We start from the raw sequence: 12,374 nt of genomic DNA on the forward strand, positions 1-12,374 counted from the left end.
AAATTCTCCTATCCAGGTTTCAGCAAAACATGAATCGTGAACTTCCAGATGTTCAAGCTGGTTTTAGAAAAGGCAGAGGAACCAGATCAAATTGCTGACATCCACTGAATCATCAAAAAAGCAAGAGAATTCCGGAAAAACATCTATTTCTGCTTTATTGATTATGCCATAACCTTTTTGTGTATCACAGCAAACTGAAGAAAATTCTTAAAGAGATAGGAATAGCAGACCACCTGACCTGCCTCCTGAGAAATCTGTATGCAGGTCAGGAAGGAATAGTTAGAACTGGACATGGAACAGCAGACTTGTTCCAAATCAGGGAAGTAGTACGTCAAGGCTGTATATTGTCATCCTGCTTATTTAACTTATATGTAGAGTACATCATGAGAAACGCTGGTCTGGATGAAGCACAAGCTGGAATCAAGAATGCCAAGAGATATATCAATGACCTCAGATATGGAGATGGCACCACACTTATGGCAGAAGGCAAAGAAGAACTAAAGAACCTCTTGATGAAAGTGAAAGAGGAAAGTGAAAAAGTTGGCTTAAAACTCAACATTCAGAAAACTAAGATCATGGCATCCTGTACCATCACTTCATGGCAAATTAATGGAGAAACAGTGGAAACAGTGACAGATTTATTTTGGGGGGCTCAAAAATCACTGCAGATGGTGACTGCAGCCATGAAATTAAAAGACACTTGTTACTTGGAAGAAAAGTTATGACCAACCTGGAAAGCATATAAAAAAGCAGAGACATTACTTTGCCAACAAAGGTCCGTCTAGTCAAAGCTTTGGTTTTTCCAATAGTCATGTATGGATGTGAGAGTTTGACCTTAAAGAAAGCTGAGTGCTTAAAAATTGATGCTTTTGAACGATGGTGTTGGAGAAGACTCTTGAAAGTCCCTTGAACAGCAAGAAGATCCTATCAGTCCATCCTAAAGGAAATCAGTCCTGAATATTCATTGGAAGGACTGATGCTGAAGCTCAAACTCTAATACTTTGGCCACCTGATGCAAAGAATTGATTAATTTGAAGAGACCCCAATGCCAGGAAATATTGAAAGCCGGAGGAGAAGGGGATGACAGAAGATAAGATTGTTGGATGGCATCACCAACTCAATGGACATGAGTCTGAGTAATCTACAGGAGTTGGTAATGGACAGGGAAGCCTGGCGTGCTGCAGTCCATGGCATCACAAAGAACTGGACACGACTGAGTGACTGAACTGAACTGAACTGAGTGAACTTTAGAAGATAAAAATCAGTATTTAATAGCAGAGTGCAGGCAGAAACTGGATTTCAATGACAGCATAGCTTTGGTTGTTATGGCACTGTGCTAGAGTTCTCTCCTCCTATATCTTGTTGAGAACATTATATTCCTAAGCTCATTTAATCCTGATAGTAACATTTTGAGATGAATATTGTAATATCCCCATCTCATAGTCCCATGATACTGTATTATTCCTGTGAGACCTCTCCTCCAATACAGGTGCTGTTATTGTCTATTTGCAGTGCCTTAGAAGACTAAGGCGCAAAAATCTGAGCAACCTGCCCAAATCATACAGTAAAACAGTAGTAGAATTGGCATCTGGACCCAAGCAGTCTTTCCTGAGCATCGTTGCTCTTAATCACAAAATCCCTACATGTTGAAGATACAGATGTATGCTGGAAGCCTTCCTTTAAGACTTTTGGAGGAGGAGCAACAATCCCTTTCTAAAACGTGAGTTTAGAATGTGTGTCATGATCTGAGAGATTCAAGAAGAAATGACAGTCACAGTGGCAGGAATGAGGAAAAGCAGAAGGTGACAACGTGAAAGTGTTTTGAAATCAGAGCTGCATTTGGCATGAGATGGTCACATGAGTTGTGTGTGTCACTTCGTTGGCTTGCTGACTTCTTTGGCCCGAGGCGAGGATGCTGGTGCCAAGCGCAGCTGATAGGCTTGCGTGGCCCAGGGGGATGCTTGGGGAGCCACTAGATTAAAGACTTACAGGCTGCACTGTGGACCCAGGGCCAGTGTGAAGGGCCAGAGCAAACAGTGACTGTGGTCTTTACTACATCCTGGTCTTTGCTTTCTTAATTTCTTTATCCTTTCTATCAGGGAAAGGGAATAAGCAAACATGCATTTTAAAAGTTGTTGTTGAATGATAAAAGGCGTCAGCTGTCCCATTAAAACAATTACTCAATGAAAGGATACCATGAGTAGAACCATCTTTTTGTAAGAAAGATGACAATCCATGTGATTGGGGATAAAAACAGCTCTAAAAGCTACAGTGAAAAACATGGGTGAGCAAATACACAAGTTATATTTTTGATACTTCTGTAATTCAGGGGATTAACTAAATAAAGAGCTTCTGTCTTGATTACAAACACCAGTAAACAAAATGTGCTTTCATTTCTGCAGGCACCTTTAATTGCCAAACAAATCTTATATATCCACCACCAAATCAGGTTAATTCAACACTTCTATGGGCAATGCTTCTGTTTAAGGCAGGTGTCTTAATTAAATAAACTAATAATTTTGCAAGGAGAAGTACAAAAGCATAATTATCTAATTGGCTAATTGTTCAACTGTGTTGATTTGCATATTCATTTTAGCTGCAACATGAATAAATAGTTTGTATACATGTATCCTACTGTTAAAATAATGAAATCACTCTTGGGAGTAGCGTCTCCTAACATGTGTTAATAGGTGTCACATAAGATGGACTCTCTAGCTAAACATGGTTGAAAAATGTGAGGTAAAAGAAAATGAAGTAGTTTTGTTTCTCCAGGAGAACTAGAATCCCAGAATGGGATGGTGGCTGTCTTTTTACTATCAGATACACTGGGTTCTGCTCTATGAACTATATGTGGAACTCCCCATTTTTTCAGGAGAAACATCTCAGGGCATTAGCATCCTGAGAAGCACGTTGGGGAAAATGCTATTTAAAACTGTCTTAACAAGAAGTTGGTCTCACAGTTTTTTCTCACTAGTCGCTGTATTCTACAATCAACACATGGGCAGGAAAATGGATTTAAGAAGCATATGTTTTTGTTTTTTATCCTCTGTGTCTCTACCTTTTTATCTCCCACATATACACAAACACAATACTCTTCATGACTTATGGTAAATATGCAAACCTCTCTTTGTCCCCTTTTATTACAGGCATATTGACAGGCTTGCTACCCTTCAAAAACTATGCAGTAACCCTAGCTGCTTGCACTTTGGCTGGCTGTACCGAGAGCTTGCATGCATTGAACATCTCTACTCCACAAGAAGGTAAAGTAATTTCAAAGGTCTTGACTTCCACATTTCAGTCATGAATAATAAAATAGGAGAAGAGCTAAATACTGCAAGGCCATTTGCTAGAGAACCCCAACCTAATTTGATGACAAAGTGCATTGCCAGGCCATAATTGCTCCATTTTTTGGGGGGGTGCGAAAATGAATCAAACTCCATACCCTTTAATGACATGCATCTTTAATAGCGGTAATGCAGATTAATGGGCTTTTTAATTGCTGTTACATTGTTCATGCAAGAGCCTTGTCATTAATATGAAGCATCTGAAAGATTAATGAAAGCTTCCTCATTTTACTATGGCTCAGAAGTAAATCTAGAGACAGTCTGACTAAAAAGAATTGATTGTATGGCACAGTATGAAATTGAGAATCAAACGGTTGATTTCCATGGTGTCTTTTAACTGCTAAACACCAGCACGAGTAACAATTATTTCAGTGTGATGGAACCTCCAAACGCCAATCGAGGCATTATTAATCACAGCCCGGTTCCTTCCGATTCAAGTCTCACTTTTGTTGTACGTGGAGCTTGCAAACTGTTGGCATAAATTAATGTTTCAGAAAGCTTACATTAGGAAGGCAGTGGGAAAGAGAAAATATTTTAGCACTCCAAAGTGAAAGCTTTGCTCAAGCATCAGAACACATCTCTTCAAGAAATAACAGCTCTCAAAACATTTAAAGCATTGTTACTTCATATTTCTCTCTCTGAGATAAGATGGGTTACACATTTCTCTTACTGTCTAGCTGTAAAGTTATTCAGGAGATTTAAAAGGTTGATCTTTAGGGGAAAAGAGTCCACAGTCTCTCTGTGTCTCAGTATCCATCCATTCCCTTTCCCCACTTCTTTTCCTCCCACCCCATCCAACCTCTTTTAAATCCTTAAAGCAAGAACCACTCACAGAGAAGATGTGTAAAGAAAGACAATGGGTCCATCTGATATAACCAGGAAAGAAGAGAGAAGTTTGTAAAACCCTTCTTGTGACCCTTTGTTCTTCAGGCCTTGCACCTGACCTCACCAGAACCTTCTCACCCGGACTACAGCATTGGTGACCCATGTTCTGTGTTTCCTCGACATTCACTCCATCTGGTCTACCAATGCTAGCACTTTTTCTTAGTGTGTCTTTGTTTCTGCTGAGGCATGAATGCTGCTGCTAAGTCGCTTCAGTCGTGTCCGACTCTGTGCGACCCCATAGAGGGCAGCCCACCAGGCTCCGCCATCCCTGGGATTCTCCAGGCAAGAATACTGGAGTGGGTTGCCATTTCCTTCTCCAGTGCATGAACAGGAAAAGTGAAAGTGAAGTCGCTCAGTCATGTCTAACTCTTAGTGACCCCATGGACTACAGCCTACCAGGCTCCTCTGTCCATGGGATTTTCCAGGCAAGAGTACTGGAGTGAGGCATGTATAATCATCCCCTTTTCTAATTACTTCCACCAACTCCAATATGGCACATATCATCCTATATCTCACTGTTTTCTCTTCATCCACTACATTCTCTGACCAGGTTTTGCCTGGTACCCTCCAAACCTAATTCACAACCTGACCCCAGAGGGATTCCTACTCTTCCAGTTCACCATTTCCTTCCAATTATTTCCCAATTTCCCAATTTCTAGATTTTCCTTAAATTTATTACCAACTTACCAAGCTAGAGATATGGTTAGGATCATTTTCTAAAAGTATTTTTAGTTTCTGAGACTCCAATTTATTGGAAATGGACAAACACCCTTTATTAAAAAAATTCACAATATAGCTTTCATGTATAATAAATTTAATTAATGCTGTGCTTTCTGGATATTTCTATGGCTACATGTAGGCTTTTTATATCAATTATGGACCACCTAGCATTGTTCATGTTAGATCAAAAGTTCCTCAAGTGTAGGGATTCTGTTTAGTTTGCTGTAAAAGTCATAGCTCCAAGTAAAGATTGTGGGTTAATAATACTATAGATGAAGTAATACAAGCATCAGTCAAGTGAAGTAGTATAAATACTCACCATTTATCACTGATGCAAATTTTCATAAATTCAAGACAAGTATTTAGTACTACAACAATTACTGATAAGATACCCATGAATCAGGGGCATTTCCAAGTATGGGATGTCAAGTTTATTCCATGATTTATTGGTTTGGGTCTGACAAGTTTAAGTTAGAAATGTAAACTAAAATTATAATCAGTAAATCTTTTTATTTTTCCCACAGCCCCAGAACAAGTTCAGCCACCAGTAGCCAAATCCTTTCCCCATTCTTTGTTACTCTCCTGGAATCCACCCCAAAAAGCAAATGGTATTATAACTCAGTACTCTTTATATATGGATGGAATGCTAATCTACTCAGGCAATGGAGAGAACTACACAGTCACAGGTAAGACTTCTGTAGGTATTAGTAAGAAGTTATAGTCTATATTAAAGCATATGTACTTCCAAACTAATAAATGTAAGATAACTATAAACTATAATTTACAGCTATCTGAGAATGCAGATTTAAAAGTTGGGTTGCTTAGTTTTGTCTCCTGTTAAATCACTCGACTTCCATGATCTTTGTGGTTACATTGCACTGACAGTGAAGCCAAAGCTTGAAAAATGGAAAAGGTCTTATGTTGACTTCCTTCCCCCTCCCCCAAGGCTGTCTTACTGTGTCTTCTCTACTGTTGACCCTCTGTTTCTTACTTGAATCCTTCTGCTAATATATATTTACTCAGGTGCAGAGGGGGCTTCGGAAATGTATCAACACAAAGAGCTCAGCATATGATTCCTCCACCTCCTATTGATCACAGGGTTGAAGCTGGGACCCAGTGTGTTCCCCAGCCGCGCTCACAGTACAATGACAATGTCATGTCAGTTCAGTTGAGGCAGTGACGTCATTTCAAACAAATACCACTGACATATGTTAACCCCTTTAAAATCCTCATGAATGTGGAATAATCTTAAGACTCAGAAGTGTGACTCAGTGTGGCCTGAGTTTTAGACCATTTGGGAAGAAACATAGTATATCTGCCCATGTCATATTATAAAGTGTCAGGACACTTGAGAAAAGGGAATTGCTCAAAACCTTGTGAAACACAAGAGGTCTATATTATGTATATTGTCTGGAGTCTAAATCATGTTTATACTTGTATGCTAATTATAGCCTTATATATTATGATATTTTAGACACTGTATGTGACTACTAGGTGAGACATTAATCAAATATGGATTGATGGAAAACTGAGGTGTTAGAGATATTAAAAGTCTTCATGAAAGGTCACAACAAGTTAGAGTCAGAGACAGGATTAATTTTTAATGAATTCACTCATTCACATTAGTGACAGGTACTAAGGTTGTATAGAGAAGGACATGGCAACCCACTCCAGTATTCTTGCCTGGAGAAGTCCATGGACAGAAGAGCTTGGTGGGCTACAGTCCACAGGGTCGCAAAGAGTCAAACATGACTGAAGTGACTTAGCATGCACACACTAAGGTTGTAACAGAGAATCAGCCAGACATGGCACCCTGTTCCCCACTTTGGTGCTCATGACTTTATGGCAGCACATACAGACGTAGGAAAGAGGAGTATTGGGACAGGGCTGTGTCTTTCATCCACCCAGTTGCGTTCCCAGAGCTCACACCTTTGTGTCCTCTAGTCTGAGAGGCCTCAAAGCATGAGAACTATTGCTTTTATATTTTATTCATCATACTTGGATAGAATTTTGTAATACTTATTCTCTGAGGTAGGTATTATCACTACTCCTATTTTACAAATGAGAAAATAGAGGCACAGAAAGTTTAAGCAACTTGCTCAAGACCACACAGTCTATGAGAGTTAGACTCTGACACCATCTCAGGCATCCTAGTTATGATGAAGAGAATATGGTTTTAAAACCAGTTACATAACTTTTGAGACTTAGTTTCTGAAACTGTTAAATGGAGATAACTGAAACTTTCAGGATTTTGAAGAGAACTAGAACTATAGATAAAACACCTAGCATGTTCTGAGTAAAGTACACTTAGTCAAGAAAACTAAAAAACAAATACTAAAAGTAAACTAAAAATAGATTACCCTTGCCCTAGGAATATCTGAAGGCATTATTTTAACTAAAAGTTATTGGCCACAGAATTTATTTCAGTAGAAATGAAAACACATCTTGGAATGAACTTTATCCATGTGTTAATAAATATTATGCAAAGCACTTATTAGGACCAACTGTATCATCATGTGTAATGGGGACAGCACAGCTTTCGAGCACGCTGTAGACATTTCCTACAAGTCTTTGGGGAACCCCATGTATAAGTCAGGTATAACCCTGTGTGCTCACTGACTGCCTTTATGCCCACCTCACTTTTTGGTTTGCACTAGGCTGCTTGTTTGCTTATTGTTTTGACCCACTAAACCATGAGCATCATAAGGACAAGGCTGTGTCTGTCTTCTTCATGACTGCATTTCCAGCACTGATCACAGAGATGGTAGAGAATAAGGGAGTGAATGAAGTCAAATGACTCCTGGGAACAAAGAAAGAGGATCACAAAGGGGTGAAGAGCAAGAATAGGGTGGGAAAGAAAAAAACAATAGGGAAAAGAGGAGGGTAAATGTAGAAATCCAAGAAAAAGAAACCAAGGCCCCTTCCTTGTGCACAGTGAATGCTGACCTCGTCTACAGGAAAGTGGTGTGGCTGATGACGGGTCTCAGAGTATGCACCTTGAAGATTTCCAAAATGTATAAAATGCCACATAAGGTGGCACTGCAAAGCCAGAAAATGAGCAGGGTGGGGAAGAGAGGAGGCCAAAATTCAAACTGCTTGCTCATACCAGCTAAAAAGTGATACTAACCCTGTATTATGTTGTCTTGAATCCTTAACAGACCCATGTAACTATTGTATCTGCATTGAAAGTTCATGGCCAATGTTAGCATAGTGTAACAGATGCCTCAACTATAAGAAAGTAGGGTATTTTTATAGTGTACATAACCATCTTTTCTAGTTGCAATGATAATGGCTTCTTCAATGGTTTTTATCCTTTAGGTAGAATTAAAAAAAAATTTATTGAAGTATAGATGCTTTACAGTGTTGTATGGTGAAATGATTCAGTTATATGTATACATATATCCCCTCTATTTTGGATTTTCTTCCCATTTAGGTTCCCAAAGAGCACTGAGTAGAGTTCCCTGTGTTATATAGTGGGTTGTCGTTAGTTATCTGTCTTATACAAAGTTTCAATACTGTGTATGTATCGATTCCAATCTCCCAATTCATCCCACTACCCCCCTTCCTTCCCTTGATGTCCATAATTTGTTCTGTGTGTTTATTTCTGCTTTGCAAATAGTTTCATCTGTACCATTTTTCTAGATTTCATATATATGCATTAATATGCAATATTTGTTTTTCTCTTCCTGACTTACTTCACTCTCTGTGACAGTCTCTAGGTTCATCCTTGTGTCTGTAAATGGCACAGTTTCATTCCTTTATGGCTGAGTGATATTCTGTTGTATATATGTACCACACCTTCTTTATCCATTCCTCTGTCGACAGACATTTAGGTTGCTTCCATGTTTGGGCTATTGTAAATAGTGCTGCGATGAACATTGGGGTGCTTGTATCTTTTTTGAGTTGTGGTTTTCTCCAGGTATATGCCAGGAGTGGAACTGCTGGGTCATTTGGTAGTTCTATACTTCGGTTTTTAAGGAACCTCTATACTGTTCTCCTTAGTGGCTTCACCGATTTGCATTCCTATTGATAATGTAGGAGAGTTTCCTTTTCTCCACACCCTCTTTAGCATTTATTGTTTGTAGATTTTTTGATGAAGGCCATTCTCTGATAAGACTCATAGCATTTTTTCCCTAATTCCTCCAGGCATCTTACAAGCACCTATATTACTTTTTGCTTTTATCTCCAAACGTCAGAAAATACAAAGCACAGTAGGAATGCAGTGTTAATCACTAAGGAGAGGAACTAGATCAAAATGATATAATAGGATTTAAAGTTGTACAGTATGATTCAAGTGTTGTAACTGAGGCCCAGAGATATCAAGAAATCCTAGTCAACACTGGAAGAACTGATTCAAATCTGAGTCTACCAGCGTCAAAGTCCATTCTTCTCATCTCTATACGTTCTACTTATTGGACACATTTTATTATTTATCACAACTCAGAAAGGGAGCTGGAAGCTGGTTTAAAAACCCTTAGCACCTGTGTTGATCTTCTAAGGCTGCCATAACCAAAAACCACAGACTGGACGACTTAAACAACAGAAATTTATTTCTCATTGTTTTGGAGGCTAGAAGTTCAAATTAAGGTGTTGGCAGTTTGGTTCCTCTTGGGGCCTCTCTCCTTAACTTGCAGACAGCCAGCTTCTCCCTGTGCTTCACGTGGTCTTCTTCCGTGTGCACCCCCCGCTGTCTCTTCCTTTTTCTGTAGTAACATCAGAACCATTGGATTAGGGACCTATCATTATAACCCCATTTAACCTTCATTACCTCTTCAAAAGCCCTATCTCCAAATATAGTCACATTGAGGGTTAAGGCTTTAATATGCAAATCTTGGAAAGCATAGTTACGTTCTTAACAGCATCCTGAAGTGAGTGTTTTCTCTATTAGCAAAGGCTGAATGCTCACTTTTCTTGAGATTCTACAACTTGCATGCACGATGAATATAATGGCCCTTTAGATCTCTTTCAACTCTAAGATTTTGTATTTGCAGTAGACACTAAATTTTTGTTATTTATTTTCCAAAGTCCACCGCCCACTCAAAATCACAGAAAAGACAGAATGGGAGAGGGAATCTGGCTGTTTGAAGTGATCCAGGAACAAGCTGGGACTTCCCTGGTGGCTCAGTTGGTAAAGAATCGGCCTCTCCCACTGTGGGAGACCTGGGCTCGATCCCTGGGTTGGGAAGATCCTCTGGAGGAGGGCATGGCAACCCACTCCAGTACTCTTGCCTGGGGAATCCCCATGGACAGAAGAGCCTGGTGGGCTGCAGCCCATGGGGTCGCAAAGAGTTGTACACAACTAAGTGGCCAAGCACAGCACTGAAACAAGCTGATGGAGGAAACTGCTCATCACTGGGTCTCGCTTTACCTTCTACACATACTTTAAATCCCGCCATGTTCCATCATCTAATGCATTATGATGCAGTTGGTGCTCATGGCTTGTCTTTGTGTCTGGATTGTTGTGGCATAATGTTCTTTCCCTGATAAGTAGTTTGCAGATGGAACTTCTATCCTATCCCATGAGGGCTGGTGCTGTCAGTAATAGCAAGAGTGTATGATCACTAAAATGAATCTCTCCAGTGCTAAAATGTCAATTCATAGAGAGACTGAGAAATGGAAGATGCATTCAGCTGGGTTAGAGAAATAATTGATAGCTGTTTTTAGTTATAAAAATGACACATGTTTACTGAAGATAATTTAAAACATGCAGATATCCCATCTTACAGATAGATGCTCTAATATTTGATGTAATTCCTTCTAGCTCTTTATTCTTTTTAACAAAATTGAGCTATAATGTAAAATTTGGAATCCTTGCATGTTCCCCTATTATGAATACATCCCATAGCATGAAGGATTTTTGTAGAAATATTTTGCTGTATTCTATTTTATGGATATACACTCATGCATTTAGTCACTTAAAAAATCAAAAGTTTCTGATTTATCTCTGTTTTAAACGTTTTGTGATAAATATTATTATACATAAATTTTTGTTTGCTAGATCTCTAATAGGGAAATAGCTAAGTCAAAGGTAGCAAACTTTTTCAGAATATTTGATATGCATTTTTCATTGTTTTCCAGAAAAGTTCATCAGAAGCGAATGTTATATCCTTATGTCTTTGACAGTTTTGCAAGTTGAACATATTATTTTTATTTGCACGTTTAACTCCTTATTTACTGCATACTTTTTGTATGATGATTAGTGACATATTTTACTTTGATTCGACTAATTATAGTCTTGATGAGCAAAAATTTAGTAGGGATGAGGATTAGTTTTGAAACTTCTTTAAGAGCTGTTTCATACCATTTTTTTCTGGTTATAAGCATCTGCACTATTTATAATTCCTGCCTTCTATACCATAAAAACCTTCCTCAATAACTTGGCTTAATATCCCCTCCTAAATATTCAAGGTGTCAACTTTTTTTCTCACTCTTACTCCATTTATTTGTAGCTTCCTTTTAAGTCTCCACATAGAACTAACATTCTTCTGCTATGTGTTAAAAAAAAAAAAAAAAAGGATCTTGCCACCATGGTGGATACAGGTCAAAGTAAATGCATTTCAATTCAAATACCACTTAGCATCTAGGTGGCTGGAATGCTTTTCTTCTTTCTCTTAAATATGAAGCATTAAAAGTCAAAGGCAGCACTGCACCTTGAGTTAGTACAAAATATATTTAAAAATGCATACAGTTCAAATTTTTTGCCTTGCATAGGCCATAAGCTAGTAGAATGGTGGGTCAGTTATGACACTGAAAAATGAATCCAGTTAGAGAACCTCCCGAAGGCTGTTGATGTTTGCTATAATAAATAGCACACACTTTAAGTCAAACTTTTTCATTCTGTATTCAAAGGTAATGGATTTTTCGTAACCATAGTAACCTTGGTGTATTTCTGGATAAATACATGAGGTATACACATTCTGGTTTTATTTTTGAATATAAACTACCACATTATGTATTACTAATAATATGAAAAATAGGATGTAGGTTAGTATAATGACAGCTTAAACTAGTATGCATTTTTCTTCTGCAAAAAATAAATATTTATCAAAAGTATAGGTTCAATTAATTTTTCCCCCAGTTTTGTGGTATTCTGGTGGTGCCATTTATCTTTTTTTTGCAAGATCTCCATTAATCTCTTATTTCTGTCTCATAACAGATTTTTTAAGAATTTCAGGTAAAAACAATTGTGCTTTTAAAGTTTGTGATTAAAAATATTATTGAAAGATTGAAAGACCCTTATTGATATAACCAGCAGAGCTATTGTGAAGCCACTTAACATGTGTGTATATCATATGTTCATAAAGGAGAAAAAAATACACTTTTTGTGAGCCTGTTCACAACATACTTGGATTGTTTCAGAAGTTCAGGCTAGATAGCATCCTGATTGATGATGACCATCCAAACTGTAGCCAACCAGATCATCCT

The 12,374-nt window shown here is 38.3% G+C and overlaps 1 protein-coding gene across 1 annotated transcript in view; it reads left to right on the plus strand.

Annotated features, from left to right (window-relative positions):
- The window catches only part of USH2A (usherin), a 901,466-nt gene that overhangs the window by 432,390 nt on the left and 456,702 nt on the right, over positions 1-12,374 (plus strand). Inside the window, exons 30-31 of the mRNA XM_081491700.1 lie at positions 3,147-3,260; positions 5,474-5,635. Of these exons, the coding sequence (XP_081347826.1) occupies positions 3,147-3,260; positions 5,474-5,635 (276 nt within the window). The remainder of the gene's footprint in view (positions 1-3,146; positions 3,261-5,473; positions 5,636-12,374) is intronic.

The sequence above is a fragment of the Giraffa tippelskirchi genome, chromosome 5, assembly GCF_054371585.1.
Source record: "Giraffa tippelskirchi isolate mGirTip1 chromosome 5, T2T-mGirTip1v1.2.pri, whole genome shotgun sequence".
Taxonomy (NCBI): domain Eukaryota; kingdom Metazoa; phylum Chordata; class Mammalia; order Artiodactyla; family Giraffidae; genus Giraffa; species Giraffa tippelskirchi.